Below are 16,285 nucleotides of genomic sequence, written 5' to 3' on the forward strand. Positions count from 1 at the left end.
GAGGGACTCACTTGGTTAGCTAGTATAGAAGTTAACATAGTATACCACCACACTGATTTCTGTCTTCCTTAACAGACAGAATCAGCTTATCAGAGCTGGAGCAATTTAAACTTGTCTTGGTCAGCTCTCTCTTCAGCTTAGTTGTCATAAACATACAGCTAAAGATAGCATAAAATCCCTCCTTTACCTGTAAGGGGTTAAGAAGCTCAAATAACCTGGTTGGCACCTGACCAAAAGGACCAATAAGGGAAGAAGATCCTTTCAAATCGGGGGGGGGGGGGGGGTGTTTGTGCTCTCTTTGTCGTTCTCTCTCAGACAGAGAGGGACCAGGACAGGAAAAAATATCTCCTAAAACCCTACCTGAAATAATCATCCAAGATTACAAAAATTGTAAGTAATAGCAAGGAAATGCATTCTGACATGGTGGTAGTGGTAGGATAAGGTGTTTGGGGTTTTCCTTGGGATGTAGGTGGGGCCTTGTGCTGCCCCCAGTGGTAAGATGTTGTTTGGGGTTGTCCCTTCTGATATCCACTCCAACTGCTATTAGCTTCTTTCTGGTTTGGTTCTGATCTCCCCCCGCCTCGATTACAGTTCTGGGCTTCCCATCTGGGATGTACCTATCTATTTCCTCAGGAACACCCTCTAAGAACTGCTCCATTTGCATTAGGAAAGACAGATCTTCCAGAGATTTAACACTTGCTCCTGATATCTAGGCATCCCAATTTTTGACTTTGTGGTAGGCGTGTTGGGAAAATGCCACGTCTGGTTTCCACCTGAGGGCTCCGACCCGCTGACAGGCATGCTCAGGTGTTAGCCCCATTCTAATTCTGGCCTTTTTAAAAAAAAAAAAAAGATTCATAGCTGTTCATGTGTTCCTTAGGCATTTCAGCTGCCACCTCTGCTAAGGATCCACTGAGCTGCGGCCTCAGCTCCACCATATACTGGTCTGTAGAGATGCTGTACCCAAGGCAGACCCTTTCGAAATTTTCTAAGAAGGCCTCTGTATCATCGCCTACCTTGTAGGTGGGGAATTTTTTGGAATGGGGAGCAGTACCTGCAGAAGGATTGTTAGGGTTATCTGGTATACCCAGCTTAGCCCTTTCCAGATTTCAGCGCTTCAGCTCTAACTCCGTATCCAAGCATTTCACCTCTGCCTCTAAGCGTTTCATCTCCATTTCCGTCTCCAAGAGTTTTGCTTGTTTCCTCTCCTCTGCTTCCAACTCCAAGCGCTTTAAGGCCATCTGTCTTTCATGTTCTTTGTCTCTCTTCAGCTTCCAATCTGGCTAACTCTAGTTCCTTTTGGACCTCACTTTCCGTCATCCTAGTCTTCCTGAGCTTAGCCTAGCCTAACCCGAGAGCGAGAAAGAAAAAAAAAAAAAAAAAACCCAGCTTGTGAATTCCCTTGCTGTAACTTAACTCCTCTGCCTCCAGGCAAAGAAAAAAAAAAAAACTCCAGCAGCTTTCAGCTTCAAAAAAAAGTATCCTTTAAAAAACAAAAACAAAAAACACACCTCCCTGGTTTTCAATCAGCCAAAAGAAAAAATGTTTTTAAAATCCTGAGGTCTGTAATTCTGGTTCAAAATGATCCCACCGCGCTGCCACCATGTCAGGGTTCCTTCCCCACTCTGAACTCTGGGTACAGATGTGGGGAACCGCATGAAAGACTCCCTTAGCTTATTTTTACCAGCTTAGGTTAAAAAATTCCCCAAGGCACAAATTCTTCCTTGTCCTTGGACGGTATTGCTGCCACCACCAAGTGAGTTAGACAAAGATTCAGGAAAAGGACCACTTGGAGTTCCTGTTGCCCCAAAATATCCCCCCCAAGCCCCTTCACCCCCTTTCCTAGGGAGGCTTGAGAATAATATATCAACCAAATAGGTAAACAAGGTGAGCACAGACCAGACCCTTGGGTTTTTAGGACATTAAAAACAAATTCGGTTCTTAAAAGCAGAACTGTATTATAAAGAAAAAAGTAAAAGAAGCACCTCTGTAAAATCAGGATGGAAGGTAATTTTACAGGGTAATAAGATTTAAAACACAGAGGATTCCCCTCTAGGCAAAACTTCAAAGTTACAAAAAACAGGAATAAACTTCCCTCTTAGCATAGGGAAAATTCACAAGCTAAAACAAAAGATAAGCCAATGCATTTCCTTGCTATTACTTAGATTTTTTAAATTTTGGATGCTTATTTCAGGTAGGGTTTTAGGAGATGTTTTTTCCTGTCCTGGTCCCTCTCTGTCCGAGAGACAGCAAAGAGAGCACAAACAAAACCTCCTCCCACAGATTTGAAAGGATCTTCTTCCCTTATTGGTCCTTTCGGTCAGGTGCCAACCAGGTTATTTGAGCTTCTTAACCCCTTACAGGTAAAGGAGGGATTTTTTGCTACCCTTAGCTGTATGTTTATGACATTAGCGTTATAGGAAGAGGGCAGCAAGGAGTGGGACTTAAAATATCATGAATATAAATTAACCTTATGACCCCATGGTTTGTTGGTAGGTTCCGCCCCCACCCAGAATAAAAAGAAAAGCCTGCAAAGTTTATGCAAGTGAAACTAATGCATCAGAACCACAGATTAACAAACCACAAATACATTGCAAAGTTTATGGCACCCCACTCAAATTAATCCTGACTACATATTCCAAATGCATCCAGTCCCGTAGTACCTAGTAACTGATGGAGTTTTTGTAAGGACCTGATCTTGAGGGTGGTTGGAAGATCAGGACCGGCCCACTAAGGCTCAGTCATGAGCCACCTTGTGTAAACACTGGGGAGTAAATGCTTATCAGCCACCTCCTTACTCCCCTGAAAGGGGTAATGTCACTAGTTCATGCATGGGGGAAAGAGAGCAGTTCCAGTGCACTACTATTCCCTCTCTTGCACAGGAGGTGGTGGGTGGATGGGCAAGCAGGGATGAGAAGTGGATGGAGCCTTGACTTTGAGTCAAAGTTCAATCCCTAGTTGCTCCTGGGGCACTTCAAGTACCAGCTGTCCCGGACTCCAAAGCCTGTGGTAACTCCACCATCTAACCCTTGGGTTGTAACAAGAGTTGATGTGCCCAGATGGTGCAGAAGAAGGATTGCAATCTCCATTACAAATGCAGGCGAGCTGGTGCAGGTATGGCAGCAAACTTCATTTAAGCAACCTTAGCGATATAGCAGGATGTCGGTTAAAGCAAACGTGCAACAATAGAATCCAGTACCTTTTGCTATGATCTTGGTCAGGGTGATCTACATCTGGTTTTGCTGTTGAAGTCCTTCTTTCTCTGGGAACCTGGAGGTATTATACATGTGAGAGTTGAACTGTTCTTATCCAAACAAGGTTAGCTCATTCTCTCTCCCGCCAGGTTTGGAAAGCTAAGTATCAGTCTGTTATGCATCAATTATTTAAAGTACAGTTAACACCTGTAAAGAACTTTACAATGCCAAAATTTACCACCACCACTGTTGCTTTGGGAAGTCAAGTCTATTCCATATGCTGCTAAAAGGATCCCAAACTAATACAATGGAGCAGTACTTTGGAATTTGGATTCCTGCATAGAAAAAACAAGACAAACTGCTTAAACCTTAGGACAAGGACAAGTTTCCAACCTGGCTGGAAAGATCATCATCTCTTATCAAGTGTCAGCAACTGGAATAATGGAATTGGAGGGAAAATAAAGAGTTGTCACTAGTAACTCTGATAAAGAAAACTAACAGGCTTCAATTTGTCTGGTGACTTTATTACTTAGGAAAGATCATCTCAACAGCTCTGGAGAGTGACATCCTCAGTCTACCCACAGGGGTTGTCTATATCAGTTTCTCATTGCCCATTCACACCTTTGCCTCTGTGGACACTTTTGGTCGGATATTTTTTGGGACTGGTCTTGGACACTTTCCCTAGGAACTAGAATGAGACTACTAACTTTAATAATGACAATACTTGGTCTTTATAGAGTCTTTTATATTCACAAAGCAATATGCAAACATAAGCTAATTCTCACTGTGCCCCTGTAAGGAAGATGATATCCTCATTCTATACATGGGGAAGCAGAAAGAGAGGTTGATGGCCTGCTCTTCAGTGGATCTGAGCTCCCACAACTCGAACTGAAATCAGTGAGTGTTTAACACCTTTGAAAATCAGGCCCTGAACAATTTGTCCAAGGCCACAGAACAAACCAACAGCAGAACTTGGATGAGTTCCTAACACCCAGTCCCATATCCTGTCCAATCACACTTTATATTAAAGATATATTTATAAATTAAAAAGGATTAAACATGATTAATAGATAGCTTTAAGCATATCAGCAGAAGGCGACTATAAACCACGGTTATAAGAAACATTGACTTTTAGGACTCTAAAAATTTATTAAAATATCTAAACTTGTGTATTAACCCTTTATGTTAAGGGTATATTTATAAAGGGTGATTCTCGATCAACTAGACTATGATGCCTCTGATGTAAGTCACTGACCAGCTCTCAGTAATGGCTTTTGTCATCTACTGACTGGAGCTAGTTATGAACCGGTAACCTGGACAAAGAAAAATTCTCCAGATTCCATTATTACCCATCGTCTGAGCTATCTAGTTCTCCACTTTACAACATTTTACTATTTAAAGAGGACTGCTACTTACAGTCCTAACCGGCAAAACCCCAACCAGTATTTTATAAAGCTTTGGGGGATATATGATGTACATTAGGGATTAAACCGAGATCTTCTAGAGTCAGGATACTGGTGATCAGGATATTTGCATTCAGACTCAGACTTTAAGGTCAGAAGGGACCATCATGATCATCTAGTCTGACCTCCTGCACATTGCAAGCCCACAGAACCTCACCCATATACTCTGGTAATAGATCCTAACCTCTGGCTGAGTTACTGAAGTCCTCAAATCATGACTTAAAGACTTCAAGTTATAGAGAATCCACCATTCACACTAGTTTAAGCCTACAAGTGACCAGTGTCCGACACTACAGAGGAAAGTGAAATATAAAAATATATCCTCCAAATATAAAAAGGGGCTATTGTCTCAGCACACTGTACCACCTGGTCCTTCAAAATGTAGGTCAAAGAGAGTTCATTCTATTTAATAAAAATCGCCAGAGACCACATGCCATGGGGTAGTGTAAGGACACTCACTCTATACTATGGTAACACCCTGTTAAAGAGAGAGATCAGATTATTATATTCTTGTATAATCTCTAAACAAAAGCTCACTGTTGTAATTATTATTATTGTTTTGTCTCCGATAGTTACATGGCAAGGATCTGTACGCTTGTTAAAAACTTCCTAAATATATTGTTAAAAAAAATACAAATGCAGATCTCTGATTTATTATTTGGCCATTAAATTTTATTTATCCTGAGATTCCAGGCTACTCTGATAAAACACAAAAGCTACAAGACACTGATAGTTCTTGTTCATTTAAATGGTATGTGCTAATACATTAGAAGGAATTAACTCCAGACCTTCCAGCACTGAAACATGCTGCATAAGCATGATCAGATACTGCACCTTCACCTGACAAATGCAAGCTATTTAAATTATATTGGAAACGCCTAATTTTTTATAATAGTAATTATAGGCTGATGACAGAAAACCTTAGTAGAAACAGTACTTTTCTAAATAGCTTCCAATTAAAACCTTTAAAATCCAGTGGCTTTAAGTACTGTAGAGAATGTAAGAGCATCAGAAAATCTTGACCTACATTCTTCTGGAATGACTAGGGATTTTGGGAACTTCCATTTTTGGGTGCCTAATTTAAGACATCTTAAAGGGGCCCAATTTTCAGAGGGCATGCGCTCAGCAGTTTCTGAAAATGAATCCCTTTCAAGGTGTCTCAGGTTGGGAACCCAAAAATCACTACTAACTTTTGAAATTGTTGCTGTAAGTTTCCAAGTAACACTGTCAGAGTTAGGCTAGTCTTGGCTCAGGAGAAAAAAAATTAATTTTTTTTCTACAAAAACCTTTACAGGTGGCAGCCCCACCAGGCTTTAATTTTCTATTCCAGACCTTGGAAGCTCTCACCTGCTCCTTTAACTTAATCTCAGAAAATGACGGATGAATTCTTCCAACATTTTATACTTTTTTGGCATGTAAGCTTGCCCTCCCCAAACCTTTCCTACAGTTTATAGATGGCATGAGTAGGGAAGGAAACCCTGAATAAAATACCAATGCATAGCAAGTTCTTTGTGCTTCACTAAAAGCTCTTCACTACAGCTTCCACCAAATTTCTCTTCACAGTTTTTCACATTCAAAAATGGATTTAGCAGATTAAAATCCTCTGACAAGAAGGCTTTTTTAGTGGCATAACAAGCAAGCACAGAGGGGTATGGCTTTTTAAGGCAGAGAAAAAGCTTTCCTACAAGTGTCACAGTTATAACTATCTTTACACCAATTATTTTGTTACACGCATTAAGGACTAAACTGAGCTTTGCAACACAGATTATAAAATACTTATATATATACACACCATGCAGTTTTATGTAACTATACTGCTTGAAAAATTGGTTAAACTCTTAATAATAGGCATGTACTTTGTATATAACAAGTGTAGTAGTTCTAAAGGCTGGAAAATATGTTTGTCCATAATTAACAATGTTCTCAGTGCTCTTCCAGACACCAAATGGAGACAGTCCCTGCTCTGATCCTGCAAACAGATCGGTAAAAGTAAATGGGATTCAGGAACCTGGCTGTCTTAGGCTCCTTAGAAAATCCCAGCCTAAATCTTATTTGTATTATTATTTATTAATATTGTGGTAGCACCCATGAGGCCCAGTTGAGGTCCAGGATATCACTGTGCTAGGCACTATACAAACAAAGACAGTCCCTTGCCCTGCATTTTTATATTCATATACACACTCTCCAGCATTTCAGCCAGTAATGGTTAAAACCTGTACCCTGAAAATCCTGAGTCAGTAGGCTACACAAGTACCCTGACCTATTACAAAAAAGATTCCAGAACAACCGATTTCTACTTAGCTTGAAACAAATCTATTGTCGGAAAATCAAAGTTGTGTTTAATTTTTATTTTATTTTATTTTTTTTTGGAAAAAAAAAAAAAAGAGAACCACCAACTTAGAGTCCTCATTACACTATTAATAGCTACTATGCCAACAGCTACATTACTGTTTCATTCCCTAGCAAATTACTGTTTCATATGCAGGCAAAACAAGTGGAACCTTTGGTTGTTAGGTGTTACTGGTGCCAACTTACTTTGTAATAGTCATATAGTAATCCCAGGGCAGCTGCACTGTCTTCGTCGCCATTGATGCTCATCATGGCTTTGGTGGCTGCTGTAAGGGGATTTTCAAGGAAGGACTTCCAGGCTTCATCTTCACTGGTGTATGGACGCCTCTGGGAGTAGAGAGAGTCATTCTGAAGAACCAACACGGGCCTTTTGCTTTGGTCATAAAAATATGAATCTTTGTTATAATGCATCCAAAAAGTATACAATAAGCATGCTTCACAAACTTTGTAACATATAAGAATTAGCGGGCAGGTTTTTACTATGTTAATATTATGACCTAATGTGACACAGTGGTTAGTCAACAGAAAGACTAGGGATACAGTTCTGATCTCCTGTATGTCAGTGGAAATCAGGAGTGACCTCATTGAATTCAATGGTATTACATCAGTGAAATCACAAAACTGCTGAAGATGATAGCTGGCCAGCTAACAGATATTTGGAATCCAACATAGAACAATAAAAATGTTATGAATTTATTAGCCTAAGACACACAGTACTATTAGCATATTACTAAACAAAAAGATATTGTACAGCAGTAACTTGCTACTAATTCATTCAAGCTCTCTCTATGCACTATAGAGAGTCAATGGTTTCATGCTTCGTCATGCAAGACTAGAGAGAGTTCACATTAACAAATACCACTGTCATGTTATAAAACAGAGTTAACTCTACTTTCCTATGTCTGACAATTCCCTCAGAAGACAATTTATTTAATTATTGGGGTATATTTGAAAGGTATTGAAAGCTGCTGATATTCCATGTATAGTATACATGGAATGTAGCCAAAGGAGACCATAAATCAACAAGGCAGTGCTATTTTCTGGCAATACGGCTTCTGGCAAGCGGTTTATTGTATGTTCACCCATGCTTATTCCCACCTCCAGTGTGCACAGAGGCCTAGTTGATGTTTACTACACGTTCTTTGTTTTTCAAAAGTCGAAAGTCTTTCTTTTAAAAAAAAAAAAAAAAAAAAAACCAACCAACCAAAAAAAAAAACCACAAACACCCACCGCTCCACACCACACAACCACCATCCATTAAGAAATAGGAACATCTTTTTTGTTGAACTTACTCCCAGGACTATTCAAAGATTGTAACATATTAGAATATTGAAGGAATGAAACACTATCGTCAACTTAATAAATATCCTGCATTTATAACTCCTTTCACCTAGGAAAATTATTAAGTGCTTTGCAAACTATGGATTTGAATCTGTAAACCCTTACTCACCCAAGCGGGCTCAGTGACGTCATGGGGACTATTTGCATGATTTAAGAACAATTCATGTGAGTAAGGGTTTGCAGGTTCTGGATAAAGGGGGATTTATACATACACACAGAGTGGCTGTGTGTCAGTCTGTAAAATGAGCCACCTCTGGTGTTGAGTGTAGCAAATTGGCACACAGCAAATTGTACAACAATGGGATGAGTTTGAATTTTCTCCAAGGACACAGGGCAAACACCTACTCTTTTGGAAATGACACAGAATTTTTAGATGTTCACACAGAGCGGACAGGCCCTCGAATTAAGGTCATATAAAAGATTGAGCCACCTGTAGTAGCCTGCATGAAACTCATTTTATCTACCTTCTTAAAGTTGAAGGGCTGAGTCAACCTCGCTTGGCATTTAAACTTGCTATTGAGACTATAAAACCATTCCCTTTCAGCAATGTGAAAAGATTCATATGGAAGAAAAATTAATCTAAATGCAAAACCATTCAGAACTGAACAAGCACTAAACTGAAATTCAGTAAACTCAGAAACTACATGTTTTTTGTAAGACTCGTCTCTCGTTGCAACACCCAAATAAAATGCACAATTGCCCTAAAGGTAACCTACCTCCTCTAAAAGGAGTGTAGAAAGAATTATCTTTAGAATTATCAACAAAGTGTAGGGTTTGGCAGTAACTCAATCTCTTAACAGGATTACAGGTTCTTTTAAGAAAATGAGAACATATTTATAAAAGACAGTCAAACATGTGTTTTTCTGACGATTGACCTGTGATGAGTTTTAGACTTCCATATGTATATTTGGCAGTGATCTGCGCATAAAAGTACTGGACGCTATTAGCAAGTTTTAGAAATAAGTCTTCTAGTGTGCATTTAAATACTTGAAAAAAGTTGATTGATTTTCTGCTTGACCAAATTGCAAAAAAGTAGGAAAACGTGACAGGAATGTGTGTTCTCTGCACTGTAGTGATATTGTGCCAATGCTGACCTCATGTCACACTTATTCCTGGCAATATTTTCCTACCTTTTTTTTTGGGGGGGGGGGGGCCCTCGGGGGGCAATTTGTTCATGCAGTAGAACCTGTTATTTCTGACAAACCCAATAATTCTCTCTCAAAAGAAAAAAAAATCCCATTGTCTAAATCGATTTACTAGCGCACTCAATAATAGAGTGCTTTTTATTGTTATTTGTCTTACACAGAGCATGTGGTTGGTGCTGTAGCAAACACACAGATAAAGACAGTCTCTGTCCCAATGACTTTACAGTCCAGAAGACAGAGAGAGATTTAGACATGGGGCTGTTAGGCCTCATCTCCATTAGGGAAACGCTCAACAAAATTCCCCATGAGGTCTCCCATTTTTTAAGACTTACCGGTACTTTTACAAAGTAGCATTAGCCCACTTACTAGAATAATGACAACTTATAAAAGACCTAGCCTACAACTGTCCAAGTAAACAAAGCATATTTTGTGATGCATTTAGACTTACAGCTGCCAGTTTATAAAGTTAAAAAAAAAAAGTAGTAATTTGTAAGACGTCTTCAGGTCAAAATTGAGAATTAGTAAGGCTCTCTCTGTACTTATCTGGCACCCATCACCCTATTTGGCCACCTTGAACAACTTTGAATAATTATTCATATTATTATAGCACCAAATAGCCCTCATCATGGGCCAGGACCCCATGATGCTATATTTTGTATACACAAACAACAAGTATGCAATACATATATACACATACATCTAGATTGGTAACCTTTATCATTATCTATGTAATTGCAAATCAGTTTGAATTCAACTACTAACATCCAACACTTTAAGCACAAACATGTTCTAATAGAAACATCTACACTTTGCAGTACTATAATGTATTGTTTATAAAATATACTATAAAAAACCCAGACATCTGAACACTAGTTTTTGCTAAATACCCTCCTATGAAGTGAAATCTTATTCCTGTTTAGTACTTAAATTGTCAAAATCTAGAGCTAGTAGTAACTGAATGACTGATGGATCTCAAACCACTCACAAGGACCTCAGAATCTTGCACAAAGAAACTTTGTACATATTTGATGATTGCCTGATTAGCATTACCGGAATGTGTAACAAACCGCCATACAGAGATTAAGAATCAAATTAATTTTGGAACATCTGCACTTGCACATTTCTCTCTCAGAAAGCAGGAGCATTCCACATGTAATAAGAAAAGGAGGACCTGTGGCACCTTAGAGACTAACCAATTTATTTGAGCATAAGCTTTCGTGAGCTACAGCTCGCTTTATCGGATGCTACTCTGAAACCTGTCATTATGCAACACACTGCATTTAGCCGTATGGAGTGGAAATCCATCAACTGCATGAAAATACAGACTAACATGGCTGCTACTCTGACACATGTAATAAGAAGCACTGTTTCAAATATCAAGCATACATTCCAAATTTGAGGGGAGAGATTTAAAGCACACATTCTTATTTTTAAAATTTTATAACATGTTCATAACTTTTACAAACTTGAGATTTTAAAATAGATCTTGGTGGGGAAAAAAGCATTTTAAAAGTCATTTTTAGATATTGCCCTGTATTCCATGTTCTTGAACAGAAAACAGCCTACATTATCCATGCTGGAAATGCTACAAGAAATCACAGAACTGGAAGGGATCTCGAGAGGTCATCTAGTCCAGTCCCCCGCACTCGTGGCAGGACTAAGTATTATCTAGATCATCCCTGACAGGTATTTGTCTAACCTGTTCTTAAAAATCTTCAATGATGGAGATTCTACAACTTCCCTAGGCAATTTATTCCAATGCTTAACCACCCTGACAGGAAGTTTTTCCTAATGTCCAACTTAAACCTCCCTTGCTGCAATTTAAGACCATTGCTTCTTGTCCTATCCTCAGAGGTTAAGAAAAATAATTTTTCTTCCTCATTCTTGTAACAATCTTTTACATACTTGAAAACTGTTATGTCCCTTCTCAGTCTCCTCTTTTTCAGACTAAACAAACCAATTAATTATTTGTATTTAATGTGTGTATTACACATACAATAAGGACCAGTCCAAGTGTCTGCCTATACAAAGCTACCATTGCTCCACCACAGCACCTACTTGCACAGAGCAAATAGTGACTACGACTTTATAACATATAGGCACAAAGACAAGGTCTCTGCTCTCAAAGAGTTTACAATATAATATTTTGGACTTCTGAAAATGGTAAAGATTGTTAGATTTTCCAACTGACACTGCTAAGAACACCAGATTACCTGGGGAAGTCCATTTTTCCAGTAGCGTGGGTTTCATAAAAATCCATCAGATCTTGGTCCTACAGCATATAAGAAGCTTGTATTTTAAAAGACAGTTTTTACAAATCTGTTGCATCAAGGTCTAACACTGCCAAAGGCCAAGCCCAGGAAATCTCTTTAAATTAGAGCAACAATGTTCAAGTCATTAAAAAAACCTAGGTGTGCCTCAAATAATGATGTCCCAGTTAACGCTGCTCTCACTTCCCAGCCCTTGTTCTTAAATCTTCAAGAGGAGAAAAAAGCAGCACACCGCGCAATTCGGTAAGATCCTGCATTAGAAAAGCTCATCGAAACAAGTGCTGTGGGCGGGGTGAATGTCTACAGCCCCCTATGCACTTCTGAAGGCTGAGAGGCTCCTCCTGACAGACACGGACTGATTATTCGCCGCACTCAGCATTTAAAGAAGAGTGGAGGAGGAGGAGGAAGAAGATGGTGACCAACGCCTCAGTACAGGTGTCGAGTTTCAAAGCCGGACTGTCTTCTCTATAGTTTGATTATAACAGAAAGTGAGGGAGAGAAGAGAGAGCGATTCCAAAACAAAGAACTAAACTAAACTTCAGACACAGGAGGATCCTGAAAGAAAAGGAGTACTTGTGGCACCTTAGAGACTAACCAATTTATTTGAGCGTAAGCTTTCGTGAGCTACAGCTCACTTCATCGGACGCATTCAGTGGACCCTGATCCTCACAGCTTCCCCCAGCAGCAAGCGGGCCATTCGAGATCCCATCGCTGCACGCAGGGTTGATGGGTCCCAAAGATGCAGGCTAACGCTCGGAGGCCACTACAGAAACCTGTGGGCTAAGTCAGAAGTTTTCCTCCCAGGCGGAAGACGTGAGATTTCCCTCTGCCAGAAATAAATGCCTGACTTTGTGGTTGTTACCCGATCCGCGCCCCGGGAGCGCTTTATTTAAACGGGGCAGAACGGGTTCGGAAAATCGACAGAGGGGATCTCGGCGGATTTAACGCAAGAGCTTGTACCATGCAGCCCAGAGCGGGGAGCGCCTGACCCTGGGTCCATCTGCCGGCCCTACGCGGGACAGAGATAAACCCGCACGCCCAGAGGCCCCGCGCTGCATGGGAAGGCGGGGGTCCGTAGAAGGAGAAAGGAGGGCAGGCGCTAGGTTCTGGCTGAAGTTTCCGTACCTCACCCTCGGCAGCCGCAGGTGCTCCAGAATCTGCCAACGTACAAACACTCACAGCCCCGCTCGTGGGGGACACCCCAGAGATCTGCTCAGCGCCCCCCTCACCGCCTGTCCGGCCGGGCCGCTTGAAAGGAGCAAGACTATTTCACCAAGGGCCGAATAGGGTCAGGTAGGTGCCCGGCTACGGGGCACCCGCCCCAAACCCACCAACAGGGAGAGGCTGACGCTAACCCCCAGTCACTCCGGCGGCTGCTGCCACTCCCTCCTAGAGATCCTGCAATGCTACACGGCCAGCCACCTTCATCCGCTACTCCCGAGCTCTCCTCCCCCGGCACCCGTCCCGCAGGAGCCCACAAGACAGGGCGAGGATCACCAGGTCACCCCCTTTCCCAGCCGGTGGAAAGAGACGGGCAGCAGCGCCGGTCGGACCTGCCCAGACTCCTTCCCGCTCGCTCACTTACTTGTCGTAGTCTTGTGTCATGTCTGGCAGCCAACGGGTGGCAGAACTGGCCCGGCGGGTTGGGACGGTGGCTGGCGGCAGCCCGGGCACTGGGGAGGGGGCTAGAGCCAGAGCAGCGCGCAACCTGCCGCACAAACGGGTTTTGTCAGCTTTTCTGGCTAGCTCAGGTGGCTCTGGGATCCGCAGGTGGATCGCACCTGTGGCCCGCTTCCCATTGGCTCGTAGAGTTCCCTTGGGGGCGGAGCCTCAGTCGCCTAACTCCCCAGGGAGACGCCTAATTAGGCGTCTCGAGAGAAAGGCGGGGTTTGGTAACGTTGCGGGTTCTAAATAGAATCTCGGCCGCCAGAGGCTGAGACCGCGCTTGCTGGGTAGGTACCTGTTGAGCTCCAGACGCCTTCTGAACTGCAGCTCCCTGCCACTGCAGCACCCATGGGACCCTAAATCGTGGCCCGCTTCACCACACAGCCCCTAAGAGATCCTCCTTCCCCCTTTGCCCTGACCTGCTTCTGCAACAGACTCAGCAGCGCCCAGACCCTAGCTGGAGAGAAGTGGAGGATGCGGGATGTGTTACAACACAACACAGGTGAAAAAGACACCTAAGTATGACAGAAATTGGGAAGTGGAAGAGTCAGCTAGGCCCTGAGCCTGCTAGACAAACACTGGCTGCTGCAGCATGAGCCTAGGCCTTGTTCCAGTCCCAGGTGGGAATTGGTTATATTAAACTGTAAACTGAGTTATGATTCCTTATTGTCCACCTTTCCCCTGAACATGGGATCACTCTTGTTATAGAGGGGAATTCTCCTGTGGGCAAGTCACTTTTCCCCTGCAAAATACAATCATCTCTTAACTAGAGGCTTGCTTTAGTCCTCTTTACTATCTGCATGTTACAAAGCATAGGAAGTGTTCGGGCACATCCCTCTATTTTACTTGAACAATTTCATGACCTTGTTTTCACAATGTTTTCTGAAATTTTCCCACCACAGCACTAGAATGAAGCCCCTAATACAAAGACGGTCCCTGCCTGGACAAGCTTCCCAGGCACTACTGCAATTTCTAATAAAAACATTTCTCTCATTGCACATTGGTTCCCATTCTTCCCCCTCACTCCACATTAGCCTCAGTCTTTTATTTTTCTGCATTACTTCCATGCTTAAAAAAAGTTAGTCTAGAGAAGATTTAAAGAGACAAGAAATGTGTGTGAACCTGCACATATTGACAAATTATATTGTAACCAAATGCAATTACACACCCCCATCATAGAAGACTGCTAACAGAACTTTTTTGGCACAAAAGAAGGGAAAGTTTAAGACAGAACTAGAACTGCAGCAGTGATAGCTTCAAAGCCTTCTTGGGTTCCACCATTGCTGCAAACCACCAAATATCTATATACCCAAAAAGATGCATACAAACATCACCTCTGAGGCTATGTCTACACTGCACACCTTACAGCAGCACAGCTGACAAAATAATACCACCCCCCAAATCCCTACACTACTTTAAAGGATGTACTCCAACATAAAACCCATAGAAGGACAATTCCACCAACCAAAGGAAATATGAAACTGAAGGGAACAAATCCTCACTAAGGGCCTGCATATGGAATTCTACCTTCCTCTGCTTCCACTGGCTCTTCTGAAACTAGCATTCTAGCAACCAACATTTCATGAGCAGCAAACATCTAATATCATCTTGATAAGTACTGTAATCTAATTTAGACTCTGTCCTATCAAAGTGAATGATAAACTGCTTTAGATGGTCCTTTGTACCACAAAATGAAAGTCTGTTTTATTTTTAAAAAATACATACAAAATATTCCCCTTTTGCAGCCCAGAATAAACAGAAAATAATTCCTTATGCTCTCTGTATAGCGGATGATAAACTAGAATCCAACTATATAATACAATGCTGGGTATTTCTCTGAAAATCTGGGTTGGTTCGTTTTTAGTATAAATCACAAAAGCAACTAAGTTAGAAGCATAGGGAGACATTTCCAACTTTCTTAGGTGTTGTATATTTTTGCACTGCTCACTTTTGTTCTGTCTTGAAGTTGCTAGGGGTGCACAGATGCAAATTTCATTTGAGTCTATTCTCTGCGATGCTTATGCATAACCATTATTATTATTATTTATTATTAACAACAACAAAATACCACCACACTTGGCAGACTTTATATGGGCTCAATTCAGGCATGGTGTCGGAGCCACACCCCTGAAGTCAGGGATCACCCTATTTACATCAGGTCTGAACTGCTAAAATCCCATTGAAGTGTCATATATCTTCTGCATTTCTTTCCAAATAGAATGATTATCAGGGTTGGTTTGTTTGTTTTTTAAACTTTAAATAGAAGTTCCTGCCTTTTTAAAGGAACTGCTCTTCTTGCCCGATTGATTCACTGATGACAGTCCACTTTGGCTACATCTACGCTTGGAGCCTGGGTCTAATTCCCAACTCAAATAGGCACTGGCACTATTGAGCTAGTGCACTAAAAATAATCGTATAGCTGCGGGAGCATGGCAGCAGTGGCATGGGCTAGCCATCCCAAGTACATATCAATGAGGTCCAGGCAGGTTATACTCGCAGTGGCTAGCCCTTGCTGCCACTGCTTTTGCTACCACGGCTACACTAATATTTTTAAGAAAAAAGAAAAGGAGTACTTGTGGCACCTTAGAGACTAACCAATTTATTTGAGCATGAGCTTTCGTGAGCTACAGCTCACTTCACTGGATGCATGAGCTGTAGCTCATGAAAGCTCATGCTCAAATAAATTGGTTAGTCTCTAAGGTGCCACAAGTACTCCTTTTCTTTTTGCGAATACAGACTAACACGGCTGTTACTCTGAAACCTAATATTTTTAAGCATGCTTGTTCTGTCAGAGCTAGCACAAGTATGTCTACTGTCACACCACTAGCTCCAAGTATAGACATAACCTGAGTGATATT

At 41.5% G+C, this 16,285-nt stretch overlaps 1 protein-coding gene across 3 annotated transcripts in view; it reads right to left on the reverse strand.

The window, feature by feature from the left end:
• Nucleotides 1-13,548, reverse strand: part of GRHL1 (grainyhead like transcription factor 1) — a gene marked incomplete in the record, with an annotated part of 68,737 nt that extends 55,189 nt beyond the window's left edge. For 2 of the 3 annotated variants that reach the window (XM_037894083.2, XM_037894081.2), the window contains 3 exon segments: nt 3,200-3,270; nt 7,193-7,379; nt 11,706-12,433. In XM_037894083.2, the coding sequence (XP_037750011.1) occupies nt 3,200-3,270; nt 7,193-7,379; nt 11,706-11,752 (305 nt within the window). 3 annotated transcript variants of the gene reach the window in all.
• Between the last annotated feature and the right edge of the window lie 2,737 nt (nt 13,549-16,285).

This window comes from Chelonia mydas, chromosome 3 (assembly GCF_015237465.2).
Source record: "Chelonia mydas isolate rCheMyd1 chromosome 3, rCheMyd1.pri.v2, whole genome shotgun sequence".
Classification (NCBI taxonomy): domain Eukaryota; kingdom Metazoa; phylum Chordata; order Testudines; family Cheloniidae; genus Chelonia; species Chelonia mydas.